Raw genomic sequence first — 26,136 nt, 5'->3', positions numbered from 1 at the left:
CTCCGTAGGTTGTACATAAAGGATAATGACCGCTTATAGAGGGAGCTAGTCATCGTTTAATTCCTACATTTTCCCGTATAGTCGGCTACTCCGCTAGACAATCGTCTTGCCTGGCGTCACATTGTCCCGCCAGTTCTTCTAATGTTGCAGGACAGTTCTGTCACCGAATACGCCGGTAAGTCAATAAACATTGTTGTTAATTACCGATCCAATTAAATGCTGGATGTATCGGTTACAGAAAACTTAATACAATATACCGACCTTTCGAGCCTTCTATAACTAATTTTTATGTAGAAATGAAATAAAACGTTCGCGTGTAATAGTAATTAATCGACTGCCTTAACTATAATTGATCAATCGATTATATATATACGCTTTTATTGATCGATATTTTAACTATTCTTTATCAAGGTGAAATATTTGCATTGCACTATTCTTGAATTTCTAGTATTGTGTTTATAAAAAAAATTTCTTTTACTAATTAACATGCTTTCATGTATTTAAACTGTTTCTTATTTGATTAATCAATCGTTTCAAACTTTTGTTGTGTTTTTTTAATGAATTTTTTTTAAAAAAAAATGTTGCAGTTCCGGTAATTTATTGCATCCGGTCTGTAAACTATGTAAATTTATGTTTCCAGGATGATTATGATCGAAAACTTTAGCTTTTTGAATGTTTTTTTTTTACATAATTTTTCATTATATTTAGACAATTTAAATATACTTGTTTGGTTTTAAAATATTAGAGTATAGTTAGGGAACGTTGCAAATGAAATTTATCTTTGCGATTTCATAATTAAGGAATTTGTAATAACCGTTACTCGTAGTTACTTTGCTTCCTTATTGCTTAACTTAATGAAATAAGCTTTCTTCTCCCTTCTTCAGTCAATAAGTTTTATCAGTTAATTCAGATGTTTTTGCTGCATATTAACAGAATTTTTATTGGATATTAATATGTTTGTTTCATTTCGATTTTCAATTAAAATTAATTTTATAGTAAAAATTTTCAATTTTATCTTCGTTATTCTGTGTATAATTGATAATTACCGAAAATATTTCTTTATATGATGATCTCGTACAGATCTATACTAAAAATATTTGAATTTAACATAAAGCTATTCCCCAAATCTAGTTGTTATTCCTTTGTATTTGGTCATCCATTTTAATGAAACTGGATTCCAGTTAATACCGCTATCTTACATTATTATAAGAATTTTTAAGATGATAGTGGAATACAGAATAGTCTATACATTTTAGATCAGATGCCCCCAAAGAAATCGATAAGGCATTTTCGGGGGTCGATTGAAAAGGTTCATTGAAAATTATTAGTCCACAGGGTTGTGTATGAGTCAGGATATTGTAAATTTGTAGGAAAAGGGGGTTGATAAAAGATGGTACCAAACTGTTGACCCCTATTGTTTTTGATTTTGTAATGCTTAAATATTGTTGCGGATAACTTCTATAGAACAGTTGAGCAAGCTATGTTTCATTGAAAGTTAATAAGTATCAGTTAATTATTGTGGTTAACCTGTCTATGTTCCTGGCAGATTTAGACTTCATTTTCATAGAGATGTTTGTAAAAAAAAGAGCAATCGTCAAACCCCATATTTTTGGCTAGGTTCCAGTTCTTTATACCAATGAATCTTTTATAGAATGTGTCTGTCTTTTTACTTTTTACTGAAATTTGACCATTTCAAAACTCTCGTGTCAAGTTCTTCAGGATATTTATATGAATAATAAAATAGGTACTTTTCAACACTAAAAACGTTATGAATAACTTATTGAAATATTATTTTTAGTTATATATCAGATATGTATAAATCTTATATTCGTCATTTAATTTATAATTAATTTTTTGAAAAAAAAAACTCATTTGAGATTGATTCTAATGGATTTTTTTTGTTATGACCTATAAGAATTTCTCAATTTTATGTTTTATGTTTAATAAATGTAGCAAGTTCTGTTAAAAAAAATTTAAGTTAATTCAATTCGAACAATGCAAGAGTGTTCACTGAATTATTATTTTTTTCTTGGCATATTGTTCCATGAGGCTTCATTCTCATATCAATGATGCATGATGATATTTCGTCAGTTCATTATGCGATCGTTGAATCATGACGATGGAAAGAATGTGTTGTTAAAATAAAATGCATAAATTGAAAAAATTTAATTTATCTGATTTTAAGATTAGTTTATTTTAACGTTTTATTTATAATTTGGTGTATTCGGTTTTACTTCGCAATTTCGAATTCAACTTTCCTTGAATAAGAATTCAGCTTAATTTTTTCATGCAAATACTTAGTTTTTATATATAGGAATTTATATACTAGAATGAAAAATTGCAGCTAACCTTATTAATAAATTACGTCCTGTATTTTAAACTTAGACTTAATTTCCTGATTTTTTTAAGTTTTTTTTAATAAATGCTAAATTTGTGATTTAATGTTGACTTACTAATCGTTATTATTTTAATTTATTGAGAATATTTGAGTTTTAGATTTAAAAAAAATAATTCTAATACCTTTTTAATATTTTCTCTTGATTTTAACTAATATATTTTTTAAAATTTGAATACATTTATGAAGAATTATTGGTTTCTAGCCTAAATACTAACATTAAAAGCATGCATTGTAAAGTTTCAAATATTAAAACACTAATTCATATTTTATCAAAAGAATTGATTAATTTCAACGACTTAATATTCCTTTTTTTTCGATAATACAAAATGCATATATTGGTTAATTATGCATATAATAAGCAGAGATTATGATGTGAATAAATCTTGCTGTATATAATGTTTATTTAAAACCTTTCTGCCCTGTGGGCACAAGAAGCCATCATCTTGGAGCCTCATCTCGAATTTGGCAAATTCCATAATGGGAGCGGCAGAATGGCTATGGACTGGGCCTTACATACTCCAAAATTCCCCAGCCGTTATGTTTACAAGTATATTAAGAAATTCGACCTTGTATCGTTAGGATTATTGGTTGCTTGATTACATTTCCATATCTCGAGACCTATAATCATAAATACTATTAGTGTAATCAACTAATTAGAAAAGTTTAGGAATAAGTAATCGGTTGAACGTTTTTATTCTTTAATATTTTAAGTATTTAGTGAATGCACACCTGTTTTTCTAATACGCTAATTTTCAGGTATATTCAAAATTTCAATTGTTTTTTTTTTTAATTGGAATTTTTAAGTTGTTCCCTATTTTATGATTTGTGGTTAATTCTGACTGCAATCACGATAACCATTTGATTGCAGTATTAAATGATTATCGTAACTCGACCCGATAATACTGACATATATAATTGAATATCTGCCTGCTGTCAATTGTTTTGAAAAGTTCTCTTTCGTTTTATCGCTATTGGCGAGACACGTGTTTTTAACACACGCCAGTCGAGATTTTTTTAAAATGTCACATAAATTGGAAATCTCCGTCTATCCAATACTTCATTTTTATATTGAAAAATATTGATTATTACACACATTTTTTCCAATTTTTTTTTTTTTGATGCAGTTGTCCGTTTACAGCTATCCAGATAATTTATTCTTAAAATAATGAATATTGTGCGATATATGCATACGTATTAACTTAATTTAAATCTAGAATACTTCATTATTTGTTTAAACATTAATGAGGAATTATAACTATATTCCTGGCACGAGAATTTTTCATTAAAATACAGCACTTATGTAGGTGAAAATATCATAAAAGGAAATTAGAAAACTTAAGTAAACGTTTAGCTTGAGGTTTTTATTTTTTCAAGGTTTTTTTTGCAATTAATTTACTCGTGTGTCGTTTTCATTGATGAAATCCTGTATAACTTTTTTTTAATACTTTAAACTGTTCTAAGAATTAAAATTAAAAATATTAATAATTAAGTATGGATTGATGATAGGATTGATGATGATTATTATATCGGAGAGATGTTGCCATTTGGTCTTGCGACATTGACAAACATACAGGTACTTTGTAATAAAGAACGGAAACTGCTTTATCTGAACTAGTTATGATAAATTTATTTCAAATCAATTAAGTCGCCTGATAAATGCAGTTATACAGAAATTTGTGTGATGTAAGTATTTATCCCTATAAAACGCTTAGTTTTAAAGAAACTTTTATCACTGTTTCGAAATAGTGATGAGAAGCGGCGTATTCAGATGACAATAGTATGAAAGGCGGGATAAAATTCCTCAATGGTTTTGACTTGGGTTACACTGACGCCTTGCAGTGTCCTGAAGGAAGACGAGACCTTTGATATTCATCAGTATAAGTTTTTTCTGTATCAGCTCATTGTGAAGAAGTTGCAGCTGTACCTAGAAAACTACTACTGTAATTTGTTTGTCCATAGAATGGGAATCCGAAATGGATGTTAGTTGTATTCCGTCAATAGGCAGCAGACTCTTTTTGTTAGTAAATTACAAACTTAAAATGGAAATATACTCGGATAATGATGATATAAACCCAGACAGGATGTCAATTTGTCTAAATATTAGTTATAAACTGCACGAAACTTTTTCCCATCCATTCGATAGAAGATTATATAATTTGTACCTTGTATTGTATATATCATGATCCATATCTGAATAGTCGCCGTTAAGTGTCCCGAGATTTTATGGCATTTTTAAGCATTCAGAATAAAATCTATAATCTCTAAAATAGCTTTTTGATTTCAAAAATGTGCTTTTAAGTGTAGAATAAATTAGCATATCAATGAATGGTTAAAAATAAGACCAAAGAAATCTCCATTTGTCTCCGTTTTTAAACAGTAATCTTAGAATTCATTCAAAAAACAAATAGTTGTTTTTGATAGTCCTCTCGCTTATTGTAATGGTTGCATAATCGATGTTGGTTTGTTATTTAATATGATTGGGCAATCGATGACGATCGAAACACTATTTATAGATTGAAATCGATCGATCAATAATTTTCCGAGAAATTCTCAAAATTGTAAGTTTTCATGCTTTTAAAATTAAAAGTTAATGGATTTTTTTAATAAAAATTATTGCATGTAAACAGTTATTGATTGAAAAGTACTGTACAGTACATACCGTATATATCGTTCATTCATAGATAACAGAAACACTTGATTATTTTATACATGACTTATTGAAATCTTGCAATACATAAAGTTAAAATTATATTCAATTTCAACTTTGTATTGCAAGATTTCAATATATAGGCCTATATATATATTCAATTCAATTTTAACTTATTTATATTTATTTATAATTTTTATTATATAAAGTCTGGCTTATTTTCTAAGTAGTAGTTTTTAGTTTGCCATTTTTATGCAGGTTAATTTTGAAAATATTAACATATACAACGCCATTTTTGTGAATTTTTTTAGAAAATCATAATTATACATCGATATATTTTTAAGTTTCAAGGGTCTTTTTAAATTAACTCTAATTTTTTTTCCTTGAAAGTATGTAATGTATGAGAGTCATTTTCAGAACAATTTCTAGAATAGATTAAACATAAAATCACGTTTAAAAATATGTACGATTTTATACACAACTCTCAAAGTTTTCTTTGTATAATAAAAGGTTTATTAATTTACGTAAATTTATTAGTATTTATTATTTATTTTAAAACATTTTTTATTGATGCAAATGTTATGTAATTGTGATAAATTGTTCTATTAAATATTGATGTGTGTTTCATATGGTGTGTCGTCATATTTTACAATACGAAATATGTAATGAAATTGTCGATATTTTAATAAGTACTGACAAATTTATTTCGTTAAAAACACTACGTTTAAACTCTATGTAGCATGTATTTATATAAATATCTCGTATATCTTATCTAGACGACTTGTAAATACATAGAAACCTATTGTAAAATTTTATCATATTCTTTATCATATATTTTAGAAGAATACTTTACTTTTCTCTAAAGGAATTCGTAAATCAATAAAATACAGAAAGAATATTGAAAATTATAAAATATAATGAAGATATAGTTTTAAGTTGGAAAAAATATTTAAAAATGTATATTTGCATATTCGTAAAAGATTTTTCTATTTATAGTAAACACATTTAATATTTAAATAGGTAAGTAAAAAAATTGCTTGGATAACAACAAAGAAGTTTTCAATTATTATTATTTTCTTATAATTATTCTTATCTAAAATATTAAAAATAAACTCATCACTTTTGTTTTTTATAATGTGATTTTAATATGAAATTTATTTGTTTTAGACGAAAGTTTTTGATACTTTTTATGCAAATAATTTTATAGAAATGAAATTTGACGTCATATAGTAATAGATTAATACTATTACATGCCAACATTTTGATTTATAGAATTGCTATAATTCGTTTATTGATGTTTGTTTTCTTCATTGTATTGCCTGAAATTTCATTTCATTCAAAATTTCTTACAAAACATTTCTCAGAATTCTGTGATAATTAGGCTAAAAAAAATAGAGGTCGACTTTTGTTTGTTTTCAAGCTTCCTTCCTTGTTGTCAAAGTGGATCTTTTTTCAATATAATTTATTTATTCAATCATAAATACTCAAAAGATACTCTTTTAAAAAATTATTCTTTAGAAAATTAATAATTAAAAGCAGGATATTTCTATTATCTATATACTTTTACGTGTGTATAAATTATCTATTGAGAGTTAAGTATATACTTTTCTTAAAGACTATTCTAATAAGTTGAAACGAATTTAACTGTAAAACATACTGAATTGAATGAATTTTATAGATTTATATAATCCATTTATATAAGTAAAAAATTAATGTTGAAATCATTGTTTATATATAATAATATTTTTTAAATTATAGACGTTTATGTAGGATTATTTTTTAATTCAAGTTATACAAATAACAAAAATATTCAGTTAAGATTTTAATATATGTATATACAAGTATATAAAATACTTTTTATTTTTCCTAAAATGTAATTTCAGAATTGCACTTAGAATGAATCAATTGTAATAGATATAAAATCAGTTTAAAAACTAAATAGCCAATTAAATGTTTTCTGCCATTTGATATAAACCACAGCATCGTGTTTGTATTGAAAGTTATGAAAACGCGACATTCTGTTCAGGTCAATAAAAATTAATAGTATTTTGAGTGCGTATTCTATTACATAGATCATATATTCTGTCTTCATTGGGGGGAAAATGTGTGTAATAAAGTTATTTTTTTATATTGATAAATATATATATATAATTTATTTTATACTTTTAAATGGTTTGGTTTTTAATCCTTTAAAACTTGTTTTTCCAATATATTTAATCAATAGTGGTTTTTTTAAATTAAATTTTGTAATTATTTATAGAGAATCTTGAAATTTTATGTAACTTTTCCTGTTAATATGAAAAAGCCAAGTTTTTCCTTTTGAGTAATAAGAATAGTTTAAGTAATGATACGTCTCAGATTCGTCTTAATAAGTAAACTAGTCAGATTATTTTTGGCTTGATAAAGTTATGAATGCTGTCTTAATTTCAGGATGCCTATTACTAAGCTTCATTCCTTTCATATTGCATCATTCAGTCATTTCAAACGTACAGTAAATACACGGTTCATTGAGCGCATCCGGTATTTTTTTTTTTACTATTTGAATTTTGTCTGGTGTTTTTAGATGTATTTTTGAATGTGAAACTTTTTAAATATAATGGATATTTTATTTATTATATTTTATTTTTAATTTTTTTTGGCTGGAAAACAGTAAGATAAATCAAGAATTCAAACGTCATGCATGTTATATTTGTTGTAGGATAATTTACATATTTATTACTTATAAATTTAAGATATTAATGTATTTTATATTCATATATTCCTATTTAATTAAATACATATATCAATATAAAATACATTAATAATTATAATATATATAAAATTCGCTTACTCCATACTGAGAACTGTTAGTTCCTCGTAAGAAAATCCGGAAACAAACTGCACCCTGAAAAAAAATTTGATAAATGAATAACAACTTATTTGGTGAATAAACCAAGAAGTTGCTATTCATTTTATCAATTTTAAATATCAAATAAAAAAAGTAAAATCTGTTTTAACTTTTAAATTTAATTACATAAATATCACGCTAATTAATTCTTTTTTGATTGTATGACTTTTCATAATCAAGGGATTATGTTAAATAAATATTTAATTTATAAACTTCTACGAATAATCGAAACAATTAGAATTATTATAAAGGCGTAATGTAAAATAAAAATTTGCATTTTGTTAAGGACTAAAAGAAAAATTCGAATTCTTAAATTCTTTCCATCATGTTTTAAAACAAAAATCAATGCTTGATTTAATTATTTTTCTTAACTTGTTTTTATATTAAATTAATTTAAAATATAACAATTATTAATTTAAATGTATATTAATAATAATAATAATAAGGAATAATAATAATTATTTCTTCGTAGCCATTTTTAATCGAATTATCCTCTACTAGGATTCAACACTTCTGCATGTGTCTTTTTTTTAATTGGAATTTCTTTTATTTTAAAGACAAATCCAATTTATTTTATATAATTACGATGTTAAAAATAAATTAGTATAAACAAATTACTCAATTTATAAAAAAATATTAGTTTTTAAATTCAAATTTATAAATTTAATTAACAATAAGAACAAAAGCTATCGGTTGCAATATTACACGAAGTAATTACAGTTTGTTTCCTCATAACTAAAAACTAGAATTGCATATTAATATTTCTGAAGTTTACTTAATTTGGAAGATATATATATAAAATGTACCACCTATTCTGTGAAACAAATTTACATTTTCGGAGGCTCACCCAACCGTTTCTTATGTAGTTACGCCTATGGCTTATTCATTCACAGATAAAACCAGTTTTAGAAAGTTCGTGTTCTTCATGGGAGTTAAATGTCTTTTGATGTTGATCGACTGTAGCTCCGGATATATGAATGAAAGCTTTGTGATAGTAGAATGAACTTTGCTATCTTATATGCGACAGAAATGAGCAATATGTATACAGTCAAACCCATATATACTGTAGCTCTCTCCTTGTAAAGCGCCATGAATAGTTGTGAACGGAGTTTTATTAAATGTACGTTATTGCATTGCAAAGGATATTTAGTATCACTAAATCACGTGATTTTCGAGTGCTGAAACTGAAACGTGTGTAGAAATATAATTTTATTGTTTGAGATAATTCTATTCGGTGAATACTCGATTTTGTGCCAATTATTATAAAGGCTAACCTTAATAGTATAAAAATTCGCCACACAAGGAAGAAACAGAAATAATTCGAAGAATTTGATATTGAATTTTAAAATGTTTTTTTAAAAAGTAAAGCATTCAAACATAATTACTTCATAAATATCAAAGAACAAATGCCTTTTAAGTTTCCTATAAGAGTAAATTTTAATTTGTAGGGAAATGTCCTTCTCTCAACACATTTAGAAGTTGGTTAATGAGAAATGTATTGGTTTGCGACACAGTAAGAGTCTATTACTTTCAATGCATAGAAAGCAGTTTTTAAAGTAAATTGTGTCTAGCTCATCCTTTTATTCCACGGGGAATTCCATATTTTGAGTGTTTCACTTGTTGATTTGAGGATAGAAATGACAATGGAATTTTAAAACTCTGAAAAACAATGATTCTTTGAATTCGAAGGCACTATTTTTGTTTTTTAAATAGTCAGTCATGCAATAAAAATATTTTTAGTGAATACAAAAGCAGCAATCAACTGTAATTCAGTTCTATGCGTCAGTTTCGCTAGATGCAGATGACAGGATGCTATTTTCTCTAGTTATTCTAATGGAACATGAATTAGAAAAACAAAGCTATTGCGAGACATAAATTTACGCATTTTTTTTAAATTTTGTTGCGTAGTTTTCGGACGTATGCAACTTACAATTAGAAAACTTTATTCTTTTTTCTAATTTTATAATTTACATTAATATTATAGGAATTAGCGTTAAAATTTTTCCTCTCAAACTACTATTACTTGAATTTTTAAATTTTAAGTGATGAACATATTGGAAGCGCGCAAACTTTTAAAAATCAAATTCACAATTTATATAAAAAGGAGCAAATTTTTTATATGAACAAAGATGGATTTTCACTACAAGAAACAGAAGAAACGAAATTGTGTGTGTAAACTGTCTATTTGGACTTTGTTTATTAACAGGACTTATACTGGTGTAGTTTTTGTTAGCAGAGAGAGGAGAGCTTAAAGATATTTAAGGTCTTCCCTCTCTGCTACACCAGTATATATGGACTTTGTTTATTAATAGTACTATTAGACAGTATATTCGTAGAAATGTAAAACAATAAGGACATAATTTTGTTTTTTTTTCTTCTATTTACATTGAACTTCAAGTATTAGCACCAGGCATTTGGCTATCGTGTGACGGATACGTTTTTCATATAATAATAATAATAATAATAATAGTCATTATATATTAAAACAGGGAACTCGTATCTATATTGGAAGATAACTGATAACTCTCCATCTCAAATTAGTAGTTGCTTGCTCCTGTACATCATACTTTTCCTTTTAACAATGGAGTCGTGCCGGTCATTTCGGGAAATTTTTGAATTGAAAATAATGTAACCTTCTTCTGGTCCAACCAGAAGTCCGTATATGGTTAATCAAAGCCTCTTGCCCCTAAGGTTTCCATGTTTGGTTTCGGATTTCGTCTGTATAACTCCGTTTTCGAGATTAAGGAAAGACAGGCAGACGGACGACAGTGAAATGGGAATTTATAGGTCTATAATTTTTTCAATTTGCAGCCTAATAAGTGCATAATAGTAAACGTAAATTTAACAAACTATTTTTTTTAGGGTATTTCAATAACATGTTCATCAGAGACGTTTTGAATCTTTTTATCCTATATGTTTTGTAAATAAAGATGTAGATTTAATTTATCTGTTACTGTATGTTCTCGTTTAAAATCAAACATTAGGAAAATATTAGAATAAAAAATCTAAATTAAGATCAGTAGCTAAAGAACAGCTTAAACTATACGACAATTTTCAAAAAGTTCTAAGTTAGCGCCACTTCTCCTCTTGGTGTGCAGTCATTCTTGCTTCTGCGATTCTGTACATGCAGATGAAGCAATTTAGCTTGTACAGTATTATATTTGTGCGATCGCAATAAACCTCTGCTAGTAAGGTGATAGGTATATAAATAGTTATTCTGAAATATCCACATATTCGGAAAATATCTCAAAATGTACCCAGCTTATTGTATTAAAGATGCCGGTGAAAGGAAGATCTTTCGTTTGGTACGGCATCATTGTTTCTTCGGAATTACATAAAATTACATTCGCGAATTTCGCAGATTTTTAGTAAACTTCAAATACTTATACTATAATCCATTTATTCGACACGGTATAGAAAAGATTTGAATATCATTTTGGTTTTAAAATTTTGGTTATTAGCCAAAATTTTGAATCAGATAGGATTGACCTTTATAGACTACAAGTTATACAGTTCTTTTATATGTAAGTTAATCAAAACTCATTGTTCAATAACTTTTATATACTTAAAATAATACGATTCCTAGGTACAGTACATTTTACAGATAATTCAGTCTTGTTTAGTTATTAGCAAACTGTAAAGTATTTTAATGTGAATAAATCGCGTCAAATCAAAAATTTTCGAATATGTCGATGAAATTCTATGGTGTCATCCTGTTAGTATGATCACAAAGATTTCATAAATTAGATTTTTTTAAAAATTGAGTAAAATAATAGTTTTATTGTTAAATCTCTCACATTTTGATTAATTCATAAAGGGTTCAATATACTACTGAAAATAATGTTAATTATAGCAAATAACAGAAATTAATCATAGTTTTCCTATAGTTTTTATAGATAAATATTATAACTAATTAAATTTTATATTTTTGATGTATTGATTGTGATTTAATTACTAATTTAGGAAATTTTATTTTAGGAACTCGATATAAGCATCCACACGGATTATATCTAGTGTTTCTTTTTAATAATATAACATTAAAAAAGAGAGACGAGAGATTGAAATCGTTAAATTGATTTGTTCTTAAGGAAAATTTAAATACCTACAAATGGTAATTGTTTATTATCTGGATAATATCTTTGAAAATACTTTTTATTTTATTTATTGTAATCGTGATTATAAGTGAGTTGTTAATAATTGTTTTGTATGAAAATTTATTCAAGATCGTTAGAAAATTTTCTAATTAATTTTATGGAATTTTTTTTTTATAAATTATTCAAATTAATTACTTACTTTTGATTTCTGTTTATTAATTTTAAGCATTAAACCTAATTTATTGAATTTTAATTCTGAATATAACCTGTAATAAACTGAATTTATGAATTAGAAAAACAAAGCTATTGCGAGACATAAATTTACGCATTTTTTTTAAATTTTGTTGCGTAGTTTTCGGACGTATGCAACTTACAATTAGAAAACTTTATTCTTTTTTCTAATTTTATAATTTACATTAATATTATAGGAATTAGCGTTAAAATTTTTCCTCTCAAACTACTATTACTTGAATTTTTAAATTTTAAGTGATGAACATATTGGAAGCGCGCAAACTTTTAAAAATCAAATTCACAATTTATATAAAAAGGAGCAAATTTTTTATATGAACAAAGATGGATTTTCACTACAAGAAACAGAAGAAACGAAATTGTGTGTGTAAACTGTCTATTTGGACTTTGTTTATTAACAGGACTTATACTGGTGTAGTTTTTGTTAGCAGAGAGAGGAGAGCTTAAAGATATTTAAGGTCTTCCCTCTCTGCTACACCAGTATATATGGACTTTGTTTATTAATAGTACTATTAGACAGTATATTCGTAGAAATGTAAAACAATAAGGACATAATTTTGTTTTTTTTTCTTCTATTTACATTGAACTTCAAGTATTAGCACCAGGCATTTGGCTATCGTGTGACGGATACGTTTTTCATATAATAATAATAATAATAATAATAGTCATTATATATTAAAACAGGGAACTCGTATCTATATTGGAAGATAACTGATAACTCTCCATCTCAAATTAGTAGTTGCTTGCTCCTGTACATCATACTTTTCCTTTTAACAATGGAGTCGTGCCGGTCATTTCGGGAAATTTTTGAATTGAAAATAATGTAACCTTCTTCTGGTCCAACCAGAAGTCCGTATATGGTTAATCAAAGCCTCTTGCCCCTAAGGTTTCCATGTTTGGTTTCGGATTTCGTCTGTATAACTCCGTTTTCGAGATTAAGGAAAGACAGGCAGACGGACGACAGTGAAATGGGAATTTATAGGTCTATAATTTTTTCAATTTGCAGCCTAATAAGTGCATAATAGTAAACGTAAATTTAACAAACTATTTTTTTTAGGGTATTTCAATAACATGTTCATCAGAGACGTTTTGAATCTTTTTATCCTATATGTTTTGTAAATAAAGATGTAGATTTAATTTATCTGTTACTGTATGTTCTCGTTTAAAATCAAACATTAGGAAAATATTAGAATAAAAAATCTAAATTAAGATCAGTAGCTAAAGAACAGCTTAAACTATACGACAATTTTCAAAAAGTTCTAAGTTAGCGCCACTTCTCCTCTTGGTGTGCAGTCATTCTTGCTTCTGCGATTCTGTACATGCAGATGAAGCAATTTAGCTTGTACAGTATTATATTTGTGCGATCGCAATAAACCTCTGCTAGTAAGGTGATAGGTATATAAATAGTTATTCTGAAATATCCACATATTCGGAAAATATCTCAAAATGTACCCAGCTTATTGTATTAAAGATGCCGGTGAAAGGAAGATCTTTCGTTTGGTACGGCATCATTGTTTCTTCGGAATTACATAAAATTACATTCGCGAATTTCGCAGATTTTTAGTAAACTTCAAATACTTATACTATAATCCATTTATTCGACACGGTATAGAAAAGATTTGAATATCATTTTGGTTTTAAAATTTTGGTTATTAGCCAAAATTTTGAATCAGATAGGATTGACCTTTATAGACTACAAGTTATACAGTTCTTTTATATGTAAGTTAATCAAAACTCATTGTTCAATAACTTTTATATACTTAAAATAATACGATTCCTAGGTACAGTACATTTTACAGATAATTCAGTCTTGTTTAGTTATTAGCAAACTGTAAAGTATTTTAATGCGAATAATGTGAATAAATCGCGTCAAATCAAAAATTTTCGAATATGTCGATGAAATTCTATGGTGTCATCCTGTTAGTATGATCACAAAGATTTCATAAATTAGATTTTTTTAAAAATTGAGTAAAATAATAGTTTTATTGTTAAATCTCTCACATTTTGATTAATTCATAAAGGGTTCAATATACTACTGAAAATAATGTTAATTATAGCAAATAACAGAAATTAATCATAGTTTTCCTATAGTTTTTATAGATAAATATTATAACTAATTAAATTTTATATTTTTGATGTATTGATTGTGATTTAATTACTAATTTAGGAAATTTTATTTTAGGAACTCAATATAAGCATCCACACGGATTATATCTAGTGTTTCTTTTTAATAATATAACATTAAAAAAGAGAGACGAGAGATTGAAATCGTTAAATTGATTTGTTCTTAAGGAAAATTTAAATACCTACAAATGGTAATTGTTTATTATCTGGATAATATCTTTGAAAATACTTTTTATTTTATTTATTGTAATCGTGATTATAAGTGAGTTGTTAATAATTGTTTTGTATGAAAATTTATTCAAGATCGTTAGAAAATTTTCTAATTAATTTTATGGAATTTTTTTTTTATAAATTATTCAAATTAATTACTTACTTTTGATTTCTGTTTATTAATTTTAAGCATTAAACCTAATTTATTGAATTTTAATTCTGAATATAACCTGTAATAAACTGAATTTATGAAAAAAAAAGGAATATTTATTTTTATAATTAAGATTAATAACATTTCTTATCGTTTTTAATTAATTTTTAATTAAAAAATAATAAAATTTTTTAATAACAATTTAAATTTTTTTCCCTCGAATTTTAATTATAAATGCTAAAATCTGAAAAAATGTTTTTGATGTCGTGCGATTTAATTAACGTTAATTAAAAGAAAAATTTTAATTATTTTTCTTAGCCGATGAATCACTTTAAATCGTAAACACTTCAAATTTTAAGCGCACAGATTTATTAAACATGATTTTTTAAGCGTAATGTATCTTTTAATTATGTGTAGATTTAAATAAAATTTGAAAGATAACGTGTGATTATTGATTTTAAAAAAAAATTTCTGATCATTTTATTTTAGCTACTTTAAATACTTTATCTAAAAATGTTAAGTGTTGTAACAGCTGCTGTCTTTTATAAGTGTTCCACAGGTGTATCAGATTAATCCATATCACGTGTAACTGATATCTTTTCGTTGGCTATTAATCAAGAAATTGCGTTAACCAAACACGAAACAATTTCATATGATCCTTTTACATTCTTTGTATTATTGAAATATTTATTCTCTCAAATTTCATTTTTTTCTATTTTGTTAAATACTTCAAGGCCATCCAATCAGTATGAAGGGCTATCGAAAGCTTGATGTGAAGCCCAAGAGTAGAGTTGGCCTCTTCCCTATTTCTAAGAAAATGAAATACGTAGAATGTAAGTTTCTTTATTAATAGTCTTAAAGATTGTTAGTGAGAATAATATTAGGAAATAGTCGTTTTTACCCCTATAAATTAAGTATTCGAAAATCCTCGGCTCCCTCCCTCCACGGTTCTGGCAGTCGGAATGATTTGGTGGGCGTGTAAAAATATTTAACTACATTTTTATACAATATATTCACGTTTAATATTTTATAGAAATTTTCAAAAAAATTTCAAATACATTGGAATAGTATTTACTTTGAATTTTTCAAAAATTCTGTTTGTTTTGTTGTGTGAAAAGGATTTCTTGAAAATCCAATTTAATTTTAATTAAATGTTTGTTTTTGTTTACATAAAATCAATACCTATTGAAAACTTAAATAAAAATTTAAATAGATTCCGTTTAAATAATTTAAATAAAAGCTATTTAAATTAAACGCTTGTTCGCATCCTTAGAATTAGTGTTTTAACTACATTGAAAAAAATTCTTCTTTCTACATTTAAAACTTTTCTAAATGTAATTTTTGTTATGTACCGGGTGATTTGTAATTAAAATATCCTATTAAACACTTTCTAGAGATGTATATTAGAAGTCCAAATGCAACTAAATTTGATGACATTTTCTTATGCTAAAGACAAATTGTATTTTACGAAAGATTCACCACTGTGGCACTTTTCCGCGCTTCAAGCAACGAAAAGCGATTTTGTTTGTCGGGACACCTAAAAAATGTATTTTATTGTGGGCATGTTGCAAATTTGATAACCTTGACAGTACGTTGAGAACACTATACAAAATCAGTGATTGTCGGCTGTTGAATACATTGTTTATCTCCTTCAGGTTTTAATCTTTAGAATATAGAACACATTGAGCAGTATTCTCTGAAGTGTCTTTATACAAATAATGTTTATTACTTACAGCGCCAAAAATACCGTTGTGGCGAATTGGGTACTAAATTTTTACGTGTTTTGAAAGGGCCCCATGCCAAATTTAGTTAAAAGTTCAAATGAAATTATTTCTCTAAACAGTGAAAAGTATTGGCATAAACCAAATTCTAGTGAAACTTAGGTATAATCAAATGACTTATGCTTAAACTATAATCTCTAATGTAGCAGTTTTCAATCTTATCATGTCCACAGTTTATTCTTAACATTTCTTACTGATAATGATTTACATTGTTTAGATATAAAGTATTTTCTTTAACATTTTCTCCACTATCTCAAGAGTGAATATTCATAGTGATAAACTTCATTTTAATGGATGAAAGGATTTGTCTTCTGATATTTTAAAATAATCATTAGTGAAACTTTGTACTTACATTTTAAATATGCGTTGTTTAATAATCTTTATTATTGGCACCCTTTTGATATTCTAGCATATTGCCGACGAATAACTATCGTCTATTCGTCCCATCTCTTCCATTTGTCAATAGTTATAAAAATTCTGATTAGATTATCTCGACATGTTATCGGAACATATGCCATAGGGACAAATTCCGAAAAATCTAAATATTTCTATTGAAAAATATTCCGATTATCTAAGTAATTAGTTGAGATATACAAATCAAATACGATTGGGTGAACAGATGATAAAAAATGTTCAATAATTCTAACTAAATTACTTTTTATGGAATTATGAATTATTGAGGCAGTAGCTCTTGAAAACACATCTAATGCTGAGTAATATCAAATTTTACCAAAATGCTACCTCAGACCCGATTTTTGGTTTCTAACTTACGGCAAAACCAAAAGTTAAGAGGACCAGGAAGCAATTCCAATAATTTACAGTTGTACTAAGATATAAAATTTAAGAGTTCTTTTGTTAGTTGCTTTTTTTTTTTTTTTTTTAATTAGAGAAATTTAAGTTTAAAGCACACTAATACTAGCTCAAAAGTGAGATTGTGTGTGGCGCCATCTGTTATGAGATTTTATTTTAAAATAATTTTTATAGTATTATTTATATGAAGGCAAAAGGCTTAATTTTAAGGATTAGAGATGAGTTTAAGAAAAATTGTAAATGCAAATGAGTAATTTTAAGTCTGATATCAACACGACATATAACACGACTTTTTTTTTTATATCTCCCATCTGCATGACTTTTTAATTAACAAAATCTAATAGTCCTGTTGTATTGATTCCCCATTCTTAGAAATACCCCCTCCGCGAAGTTTCAAAATTTTTGATTTTATCCAGTCCTGAGATAATGCAAAATAGACGCCGACACATGCATACACAATTTTTAAGAGTTTTTTTTTTTTAAATACTTTTAGGCTCCTGGAAAGCCAAAACGTTGAAAATGCAAAAATAGGGAGGATCAACATTCCTTTTTTTCTCTATATTAAATTTACATATATATCCGTTAACAGCTGGGAAAGTAATAAAACATATAATAATAATAAAACATATCTGAAATTTATTATGATTATTATATTTCATATCTGAAATTTATTATGATTCATCAGTTGGCAAAAGCTGAATTACAGCATTGACAAAAGTTACACAACAAGAAGCAAGCGTTGGAATCCAATGAAGATAGAGTATTACAGCAAAGGGACAATTTCTTGTAGAACAACTATACTGTTTAAACTAAACGTTCCTTTTAGTTCCTTGTACAACCTCTTTGGTTGGATGCGTGTTGCAATGAGGCCTGGCATGGAGGTATACGCGTACATGTTATCCTACGACAGATTTTTTTTCATGCATGTTGCAACTACCGTCCCAGATCTCGCATTCGTAGACAGCCAAAGTTAGTGTTTCATTTGCAGATTGGGCAGATTAAGGAAGTGTGATTACTGGAAAACCCTACTGTGTGCAGCCAATTTTTTTGCTGGAAAATGATTGCTTTTTCACGACAGAGCTGCAAACAATACCTGAGGATTTTCTAAACTTACACGACTGTTTCGTTAGTATCCTTCGTATTACTACTAAGGGATGTTCGATTGACTTTGACCAAAACGCCAGCAATGGAAGCAATGTGCCACTTAATAATAAAGGCGGGATTGAAGCGCTAATTTCAAGACTTATCAATGGTCCTCCATATAGTTGTCCGTTCCCAAATAGAACCAGGATTCGTCACTAAAGAAAACTCTGCCGGTTTGCAGTCCACAGGACACCGTTTTAAACGAAGGCGATGGTCTTCATTTGCAATAGTTCGATGTTGGAGTGTTAAGGAGGCTTCCACCTGTTTCTGGATGGTTGAGAAAGCCATATCAACTGTTCTTACCTCAGACGATTATCTCTACTGGTAATCCGTTTGATGGTCCGCCGAATGTGTACCCTCGTATATCTACGGCGCAAACATCACCTTAGTCAAGTCTGAATGGTCCAGATTGAGATCGTTTAGACTATCCCGCTTGCCTCTGCTTTGTGATGCGGTCCTTTCTCAAACTATGTCAACAGTGAACGTCTGACTTCTAGATGTGCTTGGCATTTGAAGACTTCCCGATAACAGGTACTGAAAAATTCTGAACACAGTGAGCATCTTCGGTCCTTTTCTTTAAGATACTGGGATAGAGATTTTAAGGTCGTCCTAGTGGTTATTGCCTGTCTGATATATAGCTGTATGCGGAGTTTTGCAGTAATCGGACAATTCTATCTGGGTGCGTAACTTTTTTTTATTAATGTGTGTTTATAATTTAACAATAAATGGTATCCAGATACATTGTTGTATTTTATTTCCCATGTTTGTGATTGTCTAAGTATTGTACTTAGACTCATTTTAACATTTTAATAGGAAACCTCTTAACTGTTTACTAATTTACTAATTAATTACCGTCTTATAGTATTTTGTAAGGAATTAAATTATTCGTTAGATTGCGATTGCATGTTTAAATTTAATAAAATTATATTTTTAATAAAACGTAAAAATATATATTTTTTTTAAATTCCCAAATCTGTAGTTTTTTACAATTAGTAATGATTTTTAGTGACTTTTTTCAGTTTATTTTCAGTTATATTATTATTTTGTTGAAATCGCTGGGTATAATTTGTTTGCTGACAAAAAAAAAATCTCGGAATAAATCCAGATTTTTAGAATCCAGAGTTTTTAAATGCAACTATGAATAATATTCTTATTTTTAAAAATTCGTTGTAAGGAACAAAATATTTTTAATGGGAAATTTTAACAGGCCTGTGTAATCTTAAACTGTTCTGTCCTAAACCCACTGTAATCAAGTGCCTTCCTTCCGCATAGATTTATTTAGTTATTCTTAGTATTGGGAGAAATGAAATAAAAAAAAAAAAAACAGTTATTAATCTGTTTTTTAATTTTTAATATTAACGATTTGATTTTTTTTAAAAAACTTATTACAATTTAATCAAATAGCTAAAAATTTTGTTTTTAAAGATGTTTATTATAATTATTATTATTCTGAAAGAGAATTTTTGTAATAAGGAAGTTATCATCACCTTTTACATGAGTTAGGTCTATTATATAAAACTTTTAATTGGTGATACAATTTAAAACAATAAACATTAAATTACATTATTTAATCAGATAATAGCACAAATTATTCATAACTATTCGTAGACGTTAGTTTGAAAAGTAGACAGAACAGTTTCAGAAGATATAAATATTTTTGAAAAAGAATTTAAAGAGTAAATTAAAAATCTATAATGTTTTCTAATTAAAAGAATTTAGAATTTTCGAGCGATTAAATTTTTTTTTCAACGAAATTTTTATGAAATGTAAAACCTTTTTGTGTTAAAAAAATCCGCGTGAAGTTAATTGTTAAATCTTCGGGATATGTTTTTAAAATAGAATATAATAACACTTCCATATATAACCTATTTGCTTTTCACGTTTCAAATGTTTATTCTACCAGCAAATTTCTATTTTTGATATCTACAGCTGCTTAATTGTAAACGCAAATATTCTTTGTATAGAAGTGCCAGTAACTAAAACTAACGCGTTGTTATAATTTATGATTTAACAAATAGAAATAAAACAAATAGAAATAAAACATCAGTTACTGTACTTAAGTCATATTTAGATTATAATAATCTTTCGGATACATTTATATATAAAATTTACAAAATAAATGAGATTTCAGATATATATTTTTTAAAAATTCTTAAGTGAAAATAAAAGTACACTGTTGAATTTTTTCGAAGTACGGTATAATTAACTCTTCCATGAAAAAAGTATTAATCGTCTGATGTATTTTTCTATATTTAAAGATGCTCGATTTGTTTTATGTATTTTATTTGAATCGTTATGATTTTATTCTATATTATTTCACTTTTGTTTAATTGTTAGCTTTCATCATAGCCTATTAGATTATCACATCTATTAGGATTGTAATGATTTGATACGTCAGATGTGAAAATAGAATTATTATAAAGCATTACATCAAAGTATAAAAACGCCTCTTCTTCCTATAGTAAATTACGCATATGATTCATAACACTAACGTTCCATGTCCTGTGATGTCCTAATATACGGTCCCCAAGGCTTTCACAACGAAATTTTATTTTCCTTGTTATGCCATTATGCAGCCCTAATTAAGCGATAGTTTGAATAATTTTCGTCACGAATAAACTATCAGTGAAACGACGAGAATAAAATATACATTATTATTTTGCACATCATTAGCTTATACTTTAGTATCTAGTGTATTGCGGAAATGAAGTACTGTATGCCCATAGCTGAACCAGAAATTTTTAAATAGGTGGTGCGGAATGGAAACAATAGATTTTACGAAGTTTTTACTATTTGAGATACCCGGAAAAATTCTCCAGAAATGGTGGAAATCGACTTACTCTAGGAAAGGATTTAGGGAGCTGCTAGCTTAAAGCCTGCAACTCCGTAAGGAAAAAAAAATGCATAGGCTCGCCGGAAGCCTGCGAAGTTCACTTGTGGCCTGCATCCGGAAAAGTTTGCTCGTCACTGATTTAGAAGAGCATGTAAGCCTATATACAGTGTATTTCTAGTTTTATTCGGTATTATTGAAGTGAAAAAGCAACAGGCGATTAAGTAATAGTTGGTTATTTTTCTTTAATAAATTATCCAGGAAAAAGCAAATTATCATTAAATGCATCATTATTTACTTTCATAAGTTTTAAAGTTTATACAAGTAGTTTATAGCTTATTTTTTAAAATAATAATCGTACATAACGGACTGGATAAATTCCCCAAGAAATTCTGTAATTGAAATAAATTTTAAATTATCTGTCTTATAATGTATTTATTTTTAATAACGCAATGTTTTCGTAATCTTGCAGTTGATTACCTTTTTAACTTATTACAATTCTAATCGAAATGGAAATTACTGCAGGAAATTGTTCGATTTTTTTATTACTGTATTTGTATTTTCAATTTATTTCGGTCAGTACATATAAATTTATATCTAAAAGACATTTCCCGTAGTAGTTTTTCAATATTAAAAAGAAATGAAAAAAATTGAATTGTACTTCACTTTTTTCAACATAATTTCAACTTAATGATATTCAATTAGTAAAATATTCAAAAAAATAAATAAAAAAAAACATTGTGAATTCTATGTCGAAAATGTTTTTAACTGTCTCAGAAAAGAATACCACATTGTTGTGATATACTTGGCTTATTTCTCTATTTTATGATTCAACTTTTGTTAAGAAATTTTACTTAAATATTAAAAATTATATGCAAAATATTAACACGAATAAAGTTGATCGAGAAATCGAAAGAGAAACCTCAATGACTAATCAACTTCTACAATACAAATCTGTGTAAATTGTAATATAATTAATTGTCTTCTAATTTGAAAACAGTGTGTTTTTATCTGTTTATCTGTATTGCACAATGAAGCGCCTTCGTTAGACCCAGGCTTTACTTTACATCCATCTTTGAAGTGGAGCTGCTTCTTACTTTTGCCATTTTCCATTAATTGCGATGCGGAATCCAAAAATGCAATAAAAAATGGGGGTTTGTTTTCGGGATATAAGGTCGTTTCACGAGCACGCGCGACAAAGTGATATCGCATGAATCGCGCGACTTTGTCGTGTGATGTTTCACGGTCGCTAGCACGTCTTGTATGGGCTTATAGAATAGAGTTCGTTCTCAAAATTTAATGGATCGATTTTGATAAAACTTTGCCATTTTCCATTAATCGAAACGGGGACTCTAAAAATGTAATTTTGATCTATTTAAATGTAAAAAAAAATTCAGCAACGAATTGCTTAACTTTTCCGGTAACATTTAAAATTCTGGTGGCGCTATCTGTTATAATTCATTAAAAAAACTGTTTCTGCCATTTTATAATAATTAAAAATGTAAGCTTAATTTTGAGAGTAGGGACGGGCTTTATAAAAAAATTGTAAATGCTAATAACGAATAAAATCGTCATTAAGTCCACCTTACTCGAGATATGACACACAACCACTCTATCTCCCCACCCCGTCGACCTTAAACCACCGAAATTTAATAGCATGAATCTTTCTAATACACAAACTTTCCTGCAAATTTTCGAAAGCACAGGCGTTAAGCTTCAAACAGGGTAAACAAAATCGTGCCCCCACACCATATATAAAAAGCACACGCACACTAACACTCGTACATAAAGAGAGAACACACGTATTAACAAAATCATATATGTTTTTGATCCGTAGTGTCAAACATGTATGTATGTTAAACAGTGTATATTTTTTTTATAAATATAAAATTTATAAAAATTTTTATTAATTCATATCATGCATATTCAAGCGCGAATTCACGACTAACTAAAAGTGTCGTGTTTTAATATATATAATGTACTGTACTTAGCCACTGGTGCGCATACATAGTATTTCAAATATGAATTTTTAATATTTCTTTTTTAAAATTGTAATTACTAAAAAAAATATTAACTGGATAAAAAGTGGGAAAATTATTGTACACGAATGCATACTCGACGTATTCTATGGAAATACTGTACCTTATTTGGAAAAATATTTGTTCTTGATTTGAGCACATTCCATGGATGCAACCGCGGATGCACATTCCACGGATGTAAATCGCGATAGCACTGTATTAGTAGTGTAATTCTTCTAAGAAGGTCAATATTCTTCAGTGTATGCAGTATCTTTTCAAGGTCAAGTTATCAAACTCGTTTTCTTTTGTAGAATATAGGTCGTGCTTTAGAATTGAAATTATTCATTTAAATACTTTTAAATTTTTTAAAAATTTGATATTTTACAAGGTTGTACTAAATGTTAAAATCATGTTAAATTTTTATTTTGCTTTTTCCTTTATTAATAATTGTTTTTTTTTTATTTTACAGAATACATTGTTTGAATCGATGCGGCGACGTTGGATTACTGTCAGCGGAATTTTGTTATCCTCATGGATTCTAATATATTACATATTAAATAATTACTACGAAGTTCAGTCAACAGATTCACCTTTTGATCTTACTCTTATTTATAACTGGATTGTTCACAGAAATGATTATCAGAATATAATTCAGTCCCCCAAAACTGTACCTATTCTAAGTCCCACTGCACCTTGCCAAGATAGTCCTCTTCTAGTCATTATTGTGTGCTCATCATTAGTTAATTTCATACCTAGAAAAGCTATCAGAGATACGTGGTCTCAAGATGCTGTTAAATCGGGAAATTCTAAGGTTTTATTTTTGGTTGGAAAAACCAATGATACTATATTTAACAATGCTCTGGATGAAGAAAGCCGTAAGTACGCAGATATCATCCAGTACGATTTTATGGAAAGTTATCACAACTTGACATTAAAATCCGTCCTGTTGTTAAAATGGGTGATTAATTATTGTCAACGCGCTCGTTACGTAATGAAAGTTGATGACGACGTCTTTCTTCATGTCCCGAACATAATTCGGTATTTAAGTAAAGTTTCAAAGCCTAGATTATTAATGGGAGTTAAAGTATATTCTGCAAAGCCTGTGAAAGATACTGATTCTAAATGGTACATGCCTTTGGCAGAGTATCCTAAAACAGTGTATCCAAATTATTTAGCTGGTCCCGGTTATGTAATGGGAAAACATGCTATAGAAATATTGTATCGAAATTCTTTCCGCAAACCATTCATACGTATGGAAGATGTATACATTACTGGAATTTGTTCTGAAGACACGGGATTGTTTCTGGAAGGGCATGACATGTTTACATACACTAAAATTCGAAACGATCCTTGTCTTTTTCGCAAAATGTATGCAACTCATAGAATGTCTCCTGAAGAACTTTATTACATTTGGACTAAAGTTCACGATTCATCTTTGTTGTGTTATTGGTGGTCGCAATGGATATATTGGAGGTGATAAATACATTTGCTGTAAATAGTACGTAAAATACTCAACTAAACGTTGTTGTCATATCATACTTCCAATGTTCCTGTTCTCTATACAAAAATGATTGTATTCTTTTATATAAAACAAGTCTTTCGAAATGGCATGGAAGATGATCTGAAAGAGGTTAAAATCTAAGCATAGAGAAGGGAATTAAAAAGTTACAGCTAGGATGAAGGCAGTACTTTGAGTTACATACAAATATCAAGTGCCTAAATAGAATAAAACTCTTCAAGCAATAACTTTTAAAGTAAATTTTAATGTATGTAATTGTAACTTTATGAAAAATCTACGTTTAACTAGTTACTAGTTCTAACATATATAGAAATTGTTATCTTTATTTACTATGCATACGTAAAGTAAGACTCTGTGATTATACAGTGCCTACATGTGCAAAATATAAATGAAGATAATATGACTATTATGAATGAAATTCGGTTTTCGCTAGAATATAATGCATGTTGAAAGCTTTATTGCAATTTCAGCTATGGTTTATGCCTTATGATATTGTGAGGTTATGAAATGTTATGTATATAATACGTTGTAATTCTATATTACATATAAAAATCCTCTTGGCCATAAGATTATGGTAGAAAAAGTTGTACCATTTAAATTTAGAAAATATGAGATGTTAACAAATACAATTGTTGTTCGTTTATTGCATATAAACCTACACGAAATTCTAAACTGCAGACTGACATTTTTAATGCATGATAAATTAATTGTAATATACAGTTTAGTTATTTTGTCTAACACAATAAAATATTAATCTTTTTAATGCTTATGTTTTTATACAGTAACTTCATTTATCTTGTTTAGAGATGTTTGGCAGTCCAAATATGTTGGCATTTGACAAAGCCGAAGACATTTTCATTAATAGCGCACAACTCGCCAATACGGCACTTTTGGCGCTGCCAGTTGTGTAACCCGTGCGATATTTTTGGGGGGTATTTTAAATGTGATTTATCGAGAACATTTTCCAAAGTTGGTAATCTTAAAAAGCACTGCATGCGAAGAGCATCATAGAGGATCAATTAAGGTCTCTCGTTGAACACACCTTCAGAATGGAGATTACATTGAGCCGTATTTCCTGTATCGATAAGGTGTGGTCTTGTAGAAATGAAATATTTGACATTTTTGGCGATGCGAGCAACGTGGTGTTTCGGTACTAAATTTTTAAAGAAAATATTTTTCGCGTGTCTTGAAATGTATGGTAGCATTTGGACTGCTAAATCTCTCTATACAGTGTAGAATGGAAGTACTTTAATTTCGATAAACAGATACTTATGG

The 26,136-nt window shown here is 27.8% G+C and overlaps 1 protein-coding gene across 6 annotated transcripts; it reads left to right on the top strand.

The window, feature by feature from the left end:
• On the top strand, positions 1-25,490 carry LOC111625982 (beta-1,3-galactosyltransferase 1-like). Of its 6 annotated transcripts, none has more exons than XM_023369245.1 (3): positions 1-175; positions 21,244-21,478; positions 23,812-25,490. In XM_023369245.1, exons 2-3 carry the CDS (start codon positions 21,395-21,397, stop codon positions 24,817-24,819), a joined length of 1,092 nt encoding a protein of 363 aa, XP_023225013.1. In that variant the 5' UTR covers positions 1-175; positions 21,244-21,394; the 3' UTR covers positions 24,820-25,490. The 6 variants fall into 6 exon arrangements, with proteins under 6 accessions (XP_023225013.1, XP_023225018.1, XP_023225016.1 ...); XM_023369250.1 differs by lacking the exon at positions 21,244-21,478 and adding an exon at positions 15,495-15,593 and having other exon boundaries at positions 4-175; XM_023369248.1 differs by lacking the exon at positions 21,244-21,478 and adding an exon at positions 11,911-12,043 and having other exon boundaries at positions 4-175.
• The last annotated feature ends 646 nt before the right edge of the window (positions 25,491-26,136 follow it).

This window comes from Centruroides sculpturatus, unplaced genomic scaffold, assembly GCF_000671375.1.
Source record: "Centruroides sculpturatus isolate CEXI.00-Female unplaced genomic scaffold, Cexi_2.0 scaffold63, whole genome shotgun sequence".
Classification (NCBI taxonomy): domain Eukaryota; kingdom Metazoa; phylum Arthropoda; class Arachnida; order Scorpiones; family Buthidae; genus Centruroides; species Centruroides sculpturatus.
The sequence above is the reverse complement of the archived record's forward strand: the minus strand, read 5'-3'. Positions and strand labels throughout refer to the sequence as shown.